The sequence below is a fragment of the Rutidosis leptorrhynchoides genome, chromosome 6 (assembly GCF_046630445.1).
Source record: "Rutidosis leptorrhynchoides isolate AG116_Rl617_1_P2 chromosome 6, CSIRO_AGI_Rlap_v1, whole genome shotgun sequence".
NCBI classification, from domain to species: Eukaryota; Viridiplantae; Streptophyta; class Magnoliopsida; order Asterales; family Asteraceae; genus Rutidosis; species Rutidosis leptorrhynchoides.
In genome coordinates this window covers 127,457,974-127,473,436 of record NC_092338.1, presented here as the reverse complement: position 1 = coordinate 127,473,436, position 15,463 = coordinate 127,457,974, and the positions used below count along the sequence as shown (strand labels likewise).

General features: G+C 36.0%; 1 protein-coding gene across 3 annotated transcripts; it reads left to right on the top strand.

Moving 5' to 3' along the window:
- Positions 1-657: 657 nt before the first annotated feature.
- LOC139852330 (ATP-dependent helicase BRM-like) lies at positions 658-12,107 on the top strand. Of its 3 annotated transcripts, none has more exons than XM_071841603.1 (15): positions 658-1,197; positions 1,585-2,502; positions 3,000-4,286; positions 4,714-4,826; positions 5,486-5,573; positions 5,766-5,852; positions 6,077-6,169; positions 6,254-6,337; positions 6,415-6,618; positions 7,366-7,605; positions 7,703-8,583; positions 9,057-9,669; positions 10,188-10,658; positions 10,774-11,007; positions 11,244-12,107. In XM_071841603.1, exons 1-15 carry the CDS (start codon positions 1,021-1,023, stop codon positions 11,865-11,867), a joined length of 6,114 nt encoding a protein of 2,037 aa, XP_071697704.1. In that variant the 5' UTR covers positions 658-1,020; the 3' UTR covers positions 11,868-12,107. The 3 variants fall into 3 exon arrangements, with proteins under 3 accessions (XP_071697704.1, XP_071697703.1, XP_071697707.1); XM_071841602.1 differs by having other exon boundaries at positions 1,573-2,502; XM_071841606.1 differs by lacking the exon at positions 5,766-5,852 and having other exon boundaries at positions 1,573-2,502.
- Positions 12,108-15,463: the final 3,356 nt, after the last annotated feature.

The following is a 15,463-nucleotide window of genomic DNA, read 5'->3' as shown; positions in this document are numbered from 1 at the left end:
AATTTTACTTCACAAAACATGAAAAAAAACGTTCATATTCTTCACGAACAATATTATATTGAATGTTATTTTTGTCGATCGTTTTCCCGCCTAAATAATAACATTCATCACGAAGTGTCTCTTCTAAATGTTCATATTTTTGTGTGATCTTGATGCCGGAAAAAAAAAATTTCAAAAAAAATGAAATTTTTTATTTTTTTTTGCTTCCTCCGCTTCCCCCCGATTGGTTACTTCCCCATTGATTCTGCCCCTATATATATATATATATATATATATATATATATATATATATATATATATATATATATATATATATATATATATATATATATATTTTACATATTATATTTTACTATATTGATTGATATAGTTGTGGGTATTATTTGGTGAAAGAGAATATATTGAGCTAAAGAATATTAAAGTTTTTTTTTTTTTTTTTGTTTTTTGTTATTTTTTTTTTTTTTAAGATGTGGCCTAATTTGTAAAAAGGAAGTTAAGTAGTTTTGATAGTTAAGTACTGTAGATAGGGAGTGGTCCCACAACTTTGCATCACATCGCTTGAGCGTTCACATCCAATCGGGTTAACCCAAACCCAACTCGTTTACAAAAATTGGTAAAACGGTTCCAGGGCTTCTTTGTACTGATGAAATAGCACAAAAATTAGGTATGTGAATCGCATTCCACCCAGGCACACACACGCACACACTTGTATGTGAGAGAGAAACACAATCAATCAATCAATCAGCGTTCAAAAGACGGATGATTTTAACGATAACTTCGGGGGTATTTTACCTTCAAGATCCATGGCAACAACTGGTCCCACACTCTATTTGATTTGATAAGCAACCCCCCATTTTGCTGCTCCCTTCAAAATCGCTTTTTTCATTATTTGGGCAAATAAAAAATTAAATTTTGAGTAGTGGGTAGATAGAGAAAATGGAGATCGGTTGAAATTTTGGAGGGCTATTAATTTTGGAATTTAAATTATTATAAAAGAAAAAAACTTTATATCTTTTCTGCATGCAATCCGGTGGTGGGCATGGGCGGAACATGGTGGCCGGACCACCGTCTTCCACCGCATCTCCGTCGTCTTCATCCTCCCCGGTTTCAACTCCACAATTGGGTTTTGATCCAATGCAACAGCAGCAACACCAACAGCAGCAGCAGCAACACCAGCAGCAGCAACAGCAGAGACAGGTTAGGGCTTTTTATGCTAGTTACTCAATTTATAGTTAATTCAGTTTAATTTTGAAATTGTTTAGCTGAATTTGTAATTATGAGCCGAATATTATATTTTAGCCTGTATGCTGTCATTAATTCTGTGTCCCAATTTTGTAATTTTTACTAATTTTTGGTGTCAATAAATGTTTGGGCATTTATTTTGGCTTGCAACAAGTTGAATTAAGGTTTTAAGTACTCTTAGGGGGTGTATGATGATGTTTGTTTTCTAAGCAATTATAGGTCAGCATCTGATAAGTGAGTTTATTAATTACTGATAATATTATATATTTAATTATTTATAATATTTATATTTATCTGAATTTTCAATATTGTGGGATGTTGATTTTACAGTTGCATCAACAGTTACTTCGAAACCCCGAAGGGAGAGACGCCATTTTAGCTTCCTATCAGTCTGGAAATCTTCAAGGAGTCTTGGGAGGAGGTGTAACTTCGGGTCCCACTTCTATTCAAATGCAGGGGCAAAATCGGAATCAGGGTTTTGATCAACACATGATGAACCCTGCTCAGCAAGCTTACGCTCAATACGCTTTTCAAAACCAACAAAAGTCAACTCTAGGAATGCAATCTCAACATCAAATGCGAATGGGAGCTGTGGGCCCTTCCTCGATGTCAAAGATTAAGTCTGAAGAAGGGCATCCGGCAGTTTCTGATCAAAGTCAAAGTCAAAATCAAAAACAGTTTGCTATGTCAATGGCGCTTGGACAGTTAATGCAGGGTAATAGTAACATTAGGCCTATGTCGGCCCCACAAGCTTCTCAAAACATGACAATGGCGGCTCAACTACAAGCAATGCAAGCGTTGGCTCTTGAGCGTAACATCGATTTATCGCTTCCACAAAATGCGAATTTGGTTCAACAATTAATACCACTCATGCAGTCTAGAATGCAAAAGGCAAATGAAAACAACATTAAGAACGAGAGTTCTCCGAGAGGGAACTCGTCAAGTGATATGTCGGGCCCCACTAAAACACACCAGACCATGCCTCCACTTGGGTCAACACCGAACCCTTTAGTGAAACATGAACCAGGTCAAAGTCAACAGCTTCATCCTAGGCAGTCAAACATGCATCCTATGCATTCAAACATGAACCAGGGTTCAGAGACGATGCAAATGCAGGTTGTTAGGCAACAAATGAATCGGAACACTCAGCATCCTGTAGCTCCGTCTAACAACGCAGGAACAGGGAAAGGAAATCCAAATTTTACGAAACAGCAACAGCATGTTCTTAAAGCACAGATACTAGCATTTAGACGTATAAAGGTTTGTGGTGATTATATAATTTCTTAATCACTTTTGAAATATTGCTCTTAAGAAAATCAGTAAATGCTAGAAAAAAATACCAACTTGTACGAATCAACGAATTTATACACATCAAATCTCGAATAAATAATAGCACTTTAAGCTTCTTGTCAAAAATTGCTCATTCTTGTGAATATAGGGGACGTCTACCTACTTGGTATACTTGTATATGTGCTTTTTGAAAATTGTCATTGTAGTGTAATCAGACGTCAAAGGGTAGTATTCTTTGGAAGTTTTGAAATGGGAGCAATCGGGTAATGACTTCAAAGATGTTTGGGTCACAATGAATTATTTTGTCACGGGCTGGGTGTGGTTGACTCATTACAGTTTTTGCTCAATTTTTGTTTATGTAGTTGTAGTGTTCAATATGACTACAATTGCATTATCATTTTGGTTATACGGATAAGGAGTATTTTTTACTTTCTTGTTTTGGCCTTATTAAGTTTGTTTGATGACAGAAAGGGGAGAAAACTCTACCAAATGAACTACTCCAAGCTATTGCCCCGCCACCCCTAGAAGCACAAACTCATCAGTCAAGTGCTCCTGCTGGAACAGTGAATGCTAAAAGTCAAAGTCAAAGTCAACCTGACAGCCATACAAGACAGTTAGAATCCAATGACAAGGATCTTAAAGGTGCTACCTTTACGGGGGGAATGAACAGCGTAAAAAGAGAAGATCACGAGGATATCTCGGCGACAGTCAATGCACAAGGTACAACATCGACGCAGAAGGAAGTTCCAACCGTTGTTCCTGCTAAACAAGAACAAGAAGTTGAACATGGGATTCAGAAAAGTCAACATGTAAGTGACGGTCCAATTGATAAGGGTAAATCGGTCATTTCGGAACCTGTTGTGGTCTCTGAAAATGTTCAAGGTAAAAGTCCTTTGCAAGCGGCAAATCCGCCGCAACCGAAAGATTCTGCTCCCAAAAAGTACCACGGACCATTGTTTGACTTTCCGTTTTTTACCCGCAAACATGATGCGTTCGGGTCAAGCATGATGCTCAACAACAATAACAATCTTACTCTTGCATACGATTTGAAAGATATCATTGCTCAGGAGGGCGTTGAAGTAGTTAACAAAAGAAGGAACGAAAATATCAACAAGATTAACGGTTTACTAGCTGTTAATTTGGAAAGAAGACGAATAAAACCCGATCTTGTTCTCCGACTACAAATCGAAGAAAAAAAGTTAAAACTTCAGGATTTACAAAAACGTGTTCGGGAAGAAGTTGACCAACAACAACAAGACATAATGGCAATGCCCGATAGACCTTATCGGAAATTTATCCGGTTATGTGAACGGCAACGAATGGATCTCAATAGGAAAGTACAGGCTGCACGAAGGGTAATTCGGGAAAAGCAACTGAAAGTTATATTCCAGTGGCGTAAGAAGCTTCTAGAATCTCATTGGGCAATACGGGATGCACGGACTCAAAGGAATAGAGGTGTTGCTAAATACCATGAGAAGATGTTGCGGGAATTTTCGAAGAAAAAAGATGATGATAGTTCTTATAAAAGAATGGAGGCTTTGAAAAATAATGATGTGGAGAGATATAGAGAGATTTTGTTAGAGCAACAAACGAGTGTGCCTGGTGAGGCGGCTGAAAGATACGAGGTTTTATCGTCGTTTTTGTCGCAGACCGAAGATTATCTTCATAAACTTGGAAGTAAAATTACTGCTGCAAAGAACCAACAGGAAGTTGCGGAGGCTGCAAATGCTGCATCTTTTGCTGCAAGAGCTCAGGTATGTATACCTAACACACACACACACACACATTTGTCTTTGGATTGTGAGTGTTGAATTTTTTAATTACAAATTTCTAAAGAAACTGTAGTTTGTAAGACTGGGTGATTTTAGACAAGCTTTTGAGGTTAAATGCAAAATGCATCGTTTTACTTGGTGCTTCTACTATAAAATTGCTTGTACTTGCAAAGTGTTGTGTTCATTTGTATTGTTACATTCTTCTCATAAATTGTGCTTACTTTGCCCCTAAAAAATTTTGAAAACTCAAAATCTTATTTTTTTATCCGAATAATCGCAATTGATTTGTTAGCAAGTTTAAATGTACATTTGTTGTTAAATGTATTATTATTTATTATTATTTTTTTTAATTTCTATGGGATTAGATGTACATCTGTTGTTTTATGTGTTGTTATATATGTTGGTAAAGGGTCTATCGGAAGAAGAAGTGAGAGCGGCAGCCTCTTGTGCTGGAGAAGAAGTTATGATAAGAAATCGGTTCTCTGAAATGAATGCACCCCAAGATAGCTCATCGGTTAGCAAGTAAGTTTATCATCACTTCTATATATAGGGCTTTATCATTGTAACTTTATTTTATTTTATTTTATTGAATAATAATTAAATGGTTTTGATATCTTGGAGAGTTGGTTTACGTCTCGAAAGTAAACCCTAAGAGAGCTTATCAAACTCTCGATAGTCGATTATCTATCTTTTTACTACTCTTATTAGAGCACGTGGTTCGTATCAAAATCTTGTTGGTAGTTTTTTTAGATACGCAATGTTAAAATGAGACCTATCTACATTTCACTATGGCTATGTTTTGGCGGGAGTTTTTAGGAGCTTTTAGCTTTTATGAAAAAGCTCCTATTTAATAAAAAGCTCCGTTTGGTTAAACGAGCTTAAAGCTTTTAGACAGATGGAAAAAGCTAAAAGCTACTAGAAGTAGCGGTTAGCTTTTAACTTCTAGCTTTTTGTCATTTTACTCTTTATTTAACAAATTCATTATTTAACAAATTCAGCTCCTCTGCCAAACACCAAAATATATTTAAAAAGCTAAAAGCTAAAAGCTACCGGCTAAAAGCTATCAGCTACAAGCTAAAAGCTACTAGCTACTAGCTAGTTTTGCCAAACATACCTTATAACTAACACAATATAGATGTAATCAAAATTCTTCTTACTCTCTATTTCATGGTTGTTAACAGGTACTATACTCTTGCACATGCTGTGAATGAAAAGGTCATAAGGCAACCTTCAATGTTAAGATGCGGAACTTTGCGGGATTATCAACTTGTATGTTATTTTTTATTATCCATTATCTATTATTTTAAAGGTAAAGCAAGATTTGTATGTCATTTTTATTATGCACCAAACGACCTCTTTTTATATCGATTTGATACTTGGATTCCACGTAAATCATGTTAAATGTTAATTATATTGCACTTGCATGTGTTTGATTTCGTAATCGATTAATCAACCTTTTAGGTTGGGTTACAATGGATGCTTTCGTTATACAACAATAAGTTGAATGGAATATTGGCCGATGAAATGGGTCTCGGTAAAACTGTACAGGTAGAATTTTGTCGAAAAACAGTTCGTACTTTTTACCATGTTCAATTTACTCCTTGTATCTTCTCTTTTGGGCCTTATGCGGGGATAAAAATGAGTGAAATGGGTTAACACTTTAGGTGGAAATGTTTATCCATTCAATTATGAATGGGTTGATTTATGTTTTTTCTCTATTCTCAAATTAGTCAAACAAGTAAAAACAATTAGTTTAAATTGCTTATCTACAGGTCATGGCATTAATTGCTTATCTAATGGAGTTCAAAAGCAATTATGGTCCACATCTTATCATTGTTCCCAATGCTGTTTTGGTGAATTGGAAGGTTTGTTAAGTTATATTTCATTTTGATGAATGTTTTATATTTTATACTATTTTTTAATCCGCTTTCTAAATTACATTTCAACAGAGTGAGCTACATAATTGGTTGCCTAATGTATCCTGCATTTACTATGTCGGTAACAAGGACCAACGGGCAAAATTGTTTTCTCAGGTAAATATTAACTCATCAACACTTGCTTCTAATTTGCTTTTAAGATTTTTTGGTCATTGATAATTTGTAATTATCAGGAGGTTTGTGCATTGAAATTTAACGTGCTCGTTACAACCTATGAGTTCATTATGTTTGATCGTTCAAAACTCTCGAGAGTCGATTGGAAGTATATTATCATCGATGAAGCACAAAGAATGAAGGACAGAGAATCGGTTTTAGCTCGTGATCTTGACAAATACCGCTGCCAAAGACGTCTTCTTCTTACTGGGACCCCCTTGCAGGTCTGTAATAGTCTTTTAAAGCAGTTTCTTCTTATTTATGTTTAATTAAGAAGTGTAGATAGATAGATAAGTTTTAGGGAGGGTCAAAATTAGCTCTGTCGACCCACAAACACTTCTATTAAAACGATGATACAATTTTATTGAATCGAGCTATTAGGAGATTTAAAAAACTTAAGTATATACTTTAATGATTTTCAAATTATTCTGCTTTTTGTTTCGGATGACTCTTTTTGTCTGTTTGTACCCATTTCATCCATCATCAATAAATTACAACTGAAATTGTTCCATTTGTATTAATGACCAAAATAGACAGAGTTACTTTAGGTTATATGAGGATTTGTTGTTGTTTTATATTATAATTGCTTTAGCCAGAAATATCGTGTTGAAAATTGCTTTAGATGAGTGTTCCAATATTAATATTGAATCATAAGGTCTTCTGGTCAGTTATAGAACAATTATATGTCGAATTTGTTCGACCATTGTCATTCTCATAAGGTCAAATGGTAGAATAGCGCATGTGTTATTAGTGTTTTTCTTTTGTGCTCATTGAGTATAGAGTGTTCATCTTCTTCATCCCGTTATGACTCTGCTTATTAAAATCGCAACACATAATTACGACCTAAAAAACTTGCTTCATAAAGTTCATTCCAAAATTGATACAACGTTAGACTCTAGCATATCGTTTAGTTCAATTGTTTCATTAGTACCACCAACAATCTGTTAATGCTATGTGTTTGTGTTTTGCAGAATGATCTGAAAGAACTTTGGTCATTATTGAACCTGCTACTTCCAGAAGTATTCGATAACAAGAAAGCGTTTCATGATTGGTTTTCAAAGCCGTTTCAAAAAGAAACGGCACATAATGGTGAAGATGATTGGCTCGAAACCGAGAAAAAAGTTATCATCATACACCGACTTCATCAGATCTTAGAGCCTTTCATGCTCAGACGTCGTGTTGAAGATGTCGAAGGTTCACTTCCTCCAAAGGTACGCTTACTTTTTTGCTTCAACGTTTACTTGTTTCAATACTTCACATTTATGAGCTCAATGCGTTATATTAAATTTGATTGGTGGGTTATTGCAGATTTCGATCATTTTGCGGTGTAAAATGTCGGCTATTCAGGGTGCTGTATATGATTGGATCAAAGCTACTGGTACTATTCGAGTTGACCCGGAAGACGAGAAACGTAAAGCTCAAAAGAGTGCAATGTACCAACCGAAAACATATAAACCGTTAAATAACAAATGCATGGAGCTTCGAAAAACTTGCAACCATCCATTGCTCAACTACCCATATTTCAACGATTTATCTAAAGATTTCTTAGTTCGATCATGTGGGAAGTTATGGATTCTTGATAGAATTTTGATAAAGCTTCAAAGCACGGGCCATCGAGTACTCCTTTTCAGTACAATGACGAAACTTTTAGATATTTTAGAGGAATATCTACAATGGAGAAGACTTGTATACCGAAGAATCGACGGTACAACAAGTTTAGAAGATCGTGAATCGGCTATCGTCGATTTCAATAGTCCCGATACCGATTGCTTTATCTTCTTGCTTAGTATTCGTGCAGCGGGTCGAGGTCTAAATCTACAAACAGCTGACACGGTTATCATCTACGACCCTGACCCAAATCCGAAAAATGAAGAACAGGCGGTTGCGCGGGCCCACCGAATTGGGCAAACACGAGAGGTTAAAGTCATTTACATGGAAGCTGTGGTTGATAAAATTTCTAGCCATGAAAGAGAGGATAACTTCAGGAATGATGTTACGGTTGATTCGGACGATGATCTTGCCGGGAAGGATCGATATATAGGATCTATCGAGAGCCTGATACGGAATAACATTCAACAATATAAGATTGATATGGCTGATGAAGTTATTAATGCCGGGCGATTTGATCAGAGAACGACTCATGAAGAGAGGCGTTCGACTTTGGAAACATTGTTACGTGATGAAGAAAGGTAATCCTAATGTCTCCTTCTGACTTTAGATATTAGTGGTGGCAATTCAGGTTGGATCCAAATTACCCAACCCGAATACAGCCTGATTTGCTAAACATGTTGATGGGGTTGGTTTCAGGTCAATTGTTAAACACAAAATTACATGAGGCGTCCCTGTGCTTTGCCCCATATTTCATGCAGGGTCCCTAAACTTTTTTTTACGTGCGGGGTCCTCTTACTTTACACTCGTTTTGAGTAACGTGTGGGGTCCCCATACTTTACACTCGTTAAGTTGTATCTGTAAACCACAGGGACTCCTCGCGAATCAAGTGTGAATTACGGGGACCCCGCACACCCAAAAAAATATTAAGGACCCCGCATGAAATTTGGGGTAAACTACTGGGACGCCTCATGTAATTTTGTCAATGTTAAATGATATCTAGTTGGTTCATTTTTTATTTTTCTTATGTATATAAATCTTTGCTGGTCCATAGGTACCAACAAACGGTTCACGATGTCCCGTCACTACAAGAAGTAAACCGAATGATTGCTAGAAGTGAAGAAGAAGTTGAGCTTTTTGATCAAATGGATGAAGAATTCGATTGGGCCGAAGAGATGACATCATACGACCAGGTTCCTAAATGGCTACGTGCGGGTACCCGTGAAGTGAACGCTACTGTTGCGCGTTTATCTAAAAAAACGCCAAAAGATATGATAATAGCCGAAAACCTCGAAAACACTATAACCACTGACAAAAGAAGGGGAAGGTATAAAGATAAGAAATTTCCAAATTATGCTGAGTTGGATGACGATATCGAGGAGTTTTCAGAAGCTACATCTGAAGAAGGAGAAGATGATGAAACCGTTGATGTTATTGAAACACCGCAAACTGTTAAAGGTGAATCCGAAGATGATATTCCAGTTTCTGCTAATCGATATGAATATCCCCGTGGGCCCGATGCTGTCAAGATTCAAGAACCGGGCTCTTCGGGATCATCATCAGATAGTCGAAAACCGATTCCGGTTGCAACCCCGTCAATTTCTTCTCAGAAATTCGGTTCACTCTCTGCACTCGAGGGTAGGCCCGGTTCTCGTTCGAGAAAACAGGTATGTGACTTTTTTTTTTGCTTATAATAAGTTGCTGGAAAATGGGTGGATGAAGTTGGGGTTAATTCAGTAAATTTTGTAAGTTCTTATTGTTTAGTTTAAATATCAAATTTTATAAAGTTCTTATTGTTTATAATTCACTATTGCACGTAAAAGGAAACGATGGTACTTTAGTATGGAGTATATTACGTTCATTTGTTTTCTAGGGAAAGTAGTGTAAAATCAACGTATACGGGTCTATGTACAAAATATGTTAATCAGCATTGCAAATCTCGGAATTATTCGACGAGTACTCGGTTTTGGTAGCTCGGGGAGTACTCAACAAGTACTCAGTCAAATTGGTCAAACTCGGTCAAAACTTAGCCAAACCTCAGAAAATCGGGCAAAGTCAAACTTAGTCAACTTCCGAGAAGCGATTTTTGCTGTGGGTTCTAACCGCGTAGCGATTTTTGCAACCTTGATGTATATATTATTACTTATTACTTATACTATCTAATAATTTTGTTTGTGGCAACTAGCATGATGATGTAGAGGAAGGGGAAGTTGTGTTTTCTGGAGATTCGTTTATGGAACATCAGCAATCGGGTAGTGGGACCCATGATCATGAAGAGGGTGAAGATGAACAAGTTTTGCAACCTAAAATAAAGCGGAAACGTAGTATTCGTCTTCGACCAAAGCAAGAGAAGCCTACTACTCTTCTTCACGGTGATACTTCTCAGGTCCCGCCCTTTCAAGCTGACCGTAAACTGAAAGTAAAAATCGAACCGAAAGTGAAAACCGAACGTGACCCCGTAGAACACAAACCGTTGACTGGTCAAACAAGTCCTTGCCTCAAAACCAAGAAAAATCCACCTTCTCGGAAAAATTCGCTTAAGCCAAACGTTAATGTTGTCGTGAGACCAACAAGAGCAAATTCTACATCTACTCCTGATAATGCTGCGGGACCATCAATCGGCGGGGCCAAGATGTCTGAGGCCGTTCAGAGAAGGGTATGCATGTCTTTTAACATTTACTCGTTTACTCTATGAGAATAGATAAAGAATGTTGGTTTATTATATTACAACTTATTTGCTTGGTCAATTTTTTGTGATTTCTTGCTTGCAGTGCAAAACTGTATTAACGAAGATTCTAAGGAGAATCGAAAAAGAAGGCCAGCAAATTATTCCATTGTTAACTGATCTATGGAAGAGAACCGAAAGTCACGGGACGAATCTTCTTGATCTACGCAAAGTTGAGATTCGCGTCGAACGATTCGAGTACAATACTGTACCAGAATTGATTGCTGATGTACAGGCTGTGTTAAAAGGTGGAATGCAATATTTTGAATTTTCACATGAGGTACATTTTTGTTTTGTTTGGTGTATATTGACATACTGTTAGGGCATTGATATTCCACGGTCTTTTTTTTTTTATATCCACCATAACTGTGCATTGCACATGTTGTACATTACAACCTGCTAATGCATACTCATGGTGGATTTATCAAAAAAATGGTAGATATATAACCACCCATATTAGAGGCCCAATTTTTGTGCTTTTTCTCAAATTTTAACTGTATTTACATCGATAAACAGGTAAGATCCGAGGCAAGAAAAGTGCATGATCTGTTTTTCGATATATTAAAAATCGCATTTCCCGTTACCGATTTCCGAGAAGCCAGAAGTGCGCTCACTTTCTCGGGCTCCATAGCTTCATCAGCATCTGCGACAGTCTCGTCTCCTAGAGGTGCACCACTTTTCGTTGGTAAACCCAGTCAACCCAAGCGACAGAAACAGATACTCGAGGTTGATACGACTCCGAGGGCACCGTCTCGTGGGCCCACCCCGACTGCCCATAGAGAAACACGGTTGGGGAGTAATAGCAGTATCCGAGAGTCTACTAATCGGGAAGATGAATCGGAACCGTTGACTCACCCAGGTGAGCTCGTAATCTGCAAAAAGAAACGAAAAGACCGAGAAAAATCGTTGGTGAAGTCAGGTGGGAGCAGGTCCGGAGGCTCGGTATCGCCTACTGGTGTTGGTCGTGAAATCAGGAGTCCGGGTCAAACAAGATTGAGTCAAAGTCAACAAGGATGGACTAATAATAGTCGATCTCCTAAGCAAGGGAGTGGTAGTGGAAGCGGAAGTGGAGTTGGTTGGGCGAACCCTGTTAAGCGGATGAGAACAGACGCAGGGAAAAGGCGGCCAAGTCAACTTTAGGTCAGCATCTTGATGTTGACATGTGTAACTTATTAGGATGTATTTCTTAACTTTGTGTGTTAGTGTTTGATGAAGTAGAAGATACAAATGGCCATGGCTTTGAAGCTTGTGTTTAAGATTAATGTCTGTAAAACATAATGATGGTGCATTTCTGGGAAATATATTTCCCATTAATTAATGAACATGTAACGTAATAGTTGTATTCTTGAGTTTCTGTTCATATTGAATCGCGGTTGATGTGCATGACCAAAATCATATGCGGTTAACTTTTAGTCACATGTATGCGGTTTAATCGGTTGATCCCGTTTCTGACTTTTTCGCTCGCCACTCCGAGTGAAGTTTGAACTTAGAAAGCTATGGTAAGAATATCGAGACTCCTACAACATAATATTTTGGGATGATTATCATAAACCTAGAAATACTCCCTTCGTCCAATTATTTAGTTCCCTTCGTCCCAAAATTTTAGTCCACAGATTAAAAAAACGAAAAAGATGTGGATAACGTATGGTTGATTTCTTCGGATAAGATTTGCTGTCATTTTGTTGGTTTCTTCTAATAGCGTTTTATGCATATTTAAAGAGTGGCTACCATACATTCATATGCACCGCCAAACATTCATATGCACCACCAAACGTTCTCTCATAGTTAACATCATGAATCAATCTTTTTGATCCATATGCACAACCAAGACATCTACTCACACATCACGAGTACAACCGATCTAGAATGATCAGTAGACCGATTAGTGAAGGTCATGAAGTCACAATTTAAGAAATATCATTATCAGAGTGTATTTCTTGGTACTTTACAGTTTTATTCTTAACTTTTTACCTACTTTCTTTTTTACATTCATAAAGTAAATGTATTAAAGAATTTTATCTTATTATTCTTTAAGTATATTCTAAGTATTTATCTAAGTAGACTATTAAGTTAGGACAACTCTGAAAATAAGAATTAGACTATCTTATTTGGATGGGAGGGAGTAGTATTTAGTTATTTATTTTTGCCTTTAAAAAAATGTATTTAGTTATTTACCATAAGGGGGATGATTCTCACACACACTTTTTTGATCCTCACACACCAATTGAGTATTATTAGAAGAGTAAAAGGTTAAAATAGGTGTGTGAGGATCAAAAAAGTGTGTGTGAGAATCATCACCCTTACCATAAGGGGTACTACTCCAAATATATTGGATTGTGTTGTCCTACTTGAAAAGAAGCTAAAAAGGAATATGCAAAAAGACAACAAATAAACCACACTGTTGTAATTTAGTAGTTTATAACTACCTTTGGCTTATTTACTAATTAGAGACTTATACATGTAAGTAAGAAAAGAGAGAGTTTATAAATATGAAATATATATCAAAGTGTATATATTGAAGGCTAACATATAGGCCTTATTTATAGTGTAAAATATTACTATGCAAGCTATACAAAGTTGACTAAAATTTATCATCCATATGACTTTTTGTACTCATATTATAACACTCCCCCTTGGATGATCAATTTTATTAGAGTGCAACTAGTACTGTCTCATTAAAAACCTTGCTAAAGAAAACCCAGTGGGATAAAAACTTTAGTCAAGGGAAAAAGAGTGCAGTATAGAGTTGACTCCCCCTCAAGTAGACATCGCTGAGTCGTCACATATTTTGAACTTGCTTCATGCCAATATTGTGAACGTGTGTTCTGAAAACAGTGGCTGACAGTGCTTTGGTATAAAGATCAGCAGAGTTGTTAATTGAACGTATCTCATTTTAATCTGGTTGTCTTATATGAGAAGAATATGAGGTTTTCATCTGAAACTTTATCATCTAAATCTTTTATGTACAAGTTTAGCCCTTGTGACTTGTCTACAATCTCCTTCATGGTTTGCTTAAACCCTTGTTTCAATTCCTATTCCCTTTTAGTCTTTTCTGAGCCTTACCAACATACCATTCTTTTCCATCAAACTTATGACCGTTTAGACCGTCTATGGCTTTGGCGTCTCGTCAGCATTTATATTTTGTTCTGTCACTTTTGATATTCTTCTTTCATTTGTATTATGCAAGCTGCATTATCTTCATATACAGTTGTTGGTGAAGATAGTTGTTGGTCTTTTATAGCGTTCTAGTCCATAAGAATCAATAATGATTTGTGTCATTGATCTCAACCAAACACATTTTCGAGTAGTTTCATATAATGCAATCACTTCGTCATGATTTGATGATGTTGCAACAAGTGTTTATTTTAAGAACGCCATGATTTTGTGGTACCTCCATTTAGGAATACATACTGAGTTTGAGATTTATCTTTATGAGGATTTAATGAATGACCTGCATATACATAATTAACCAAATCTTATTTTTAAGCGTTAGAATAAAATAATTTTAAATCAGCAGTTCCTCAAAGGTATCAAAATATTTGCTTGATCCCATTTCAATGTCCTTTTGTAGAAGTTGAGCTGAATCTTGCCAACAAATTAACTGCAAGAGAAATGTCAGGTCTTGTATAATTTATAAGATACATAAGAACCTCAATTGCACTAAAATATGGAACTTCCGATCTGTTAAGATTTTCATGATCTTCGCAGGGATGAAATAGATCAGTGTCAATATTGAGTGATCTAACAACAATGAGTTTTTTTTTTTTAAAAATGTTTTAAAATCTTTTCGATATAAGTTGTTTGATGTACAAGTTAACCATTAGGCATATGCTCAATTTGCAATTCAAGGTAATACTTGATTTTTTCAAGATCTTTCATTTCAAAATAATTCTTTAGAAGTTGAATGATTTCATAGATCTCTTTATTTGTTCATATGATGTTAAGAACATTGACATAAATAACTACGATATATATCCGATCATTGTTTTTCATAATAAAAACACATGTGCAAATAAGTTTATATGTATACACTTTTCTTATCAAGTAATCACTTAATCAGTTATACCACATACGTCCCAATTGTATAGACCCATATAAAAATCTTTGTGATTTAATAGAATACATTCCCTTGGATTTTGCATTAGATGCTTATGATACCTTAAACCCTTCAGGTATATTCATGTATATCACTATCAAGTGATCCATACAGATAGGTAGTTACAACATCCATGAGATGCATTTAAGTAACTACCAGGTTGATTAAGTATCTAATAAGTAATTGTATCCATTACAGGAGGATAAGTTTTCCTCATAATTCATTTTCGGTCTTTGTGGGAAATTTTGAGTTACAAGTCTAGTTTTGCCTTGTAACTTCATTTCCACATTTCTTTTTCGGATAAAAATTCATTTGTATCCCATATGTTTCACATCTTTAAAAGTGATAACGATTAATCCGAAAACTTTTCTTTTATTGAGCGATTCTAATTCAGCTCGTATTTCTCTTTTCCATTGAGCTCAATCATGTCTATTTTGATATTCAATGACAGATTTTGGTTCTAGATCATCATCTTTATTCATGATGTCATTGTAATATTATATGAAAATATCTCATCAAGATTTTTCATTTCATTTCGGTTCCATAATATCGCATATTTTATCGCAATTTATGTATTTACATTTATCAATATCCTCTGCAGAAGGAATATTGATATTTGGTTCTTCTTGAACACTTTATT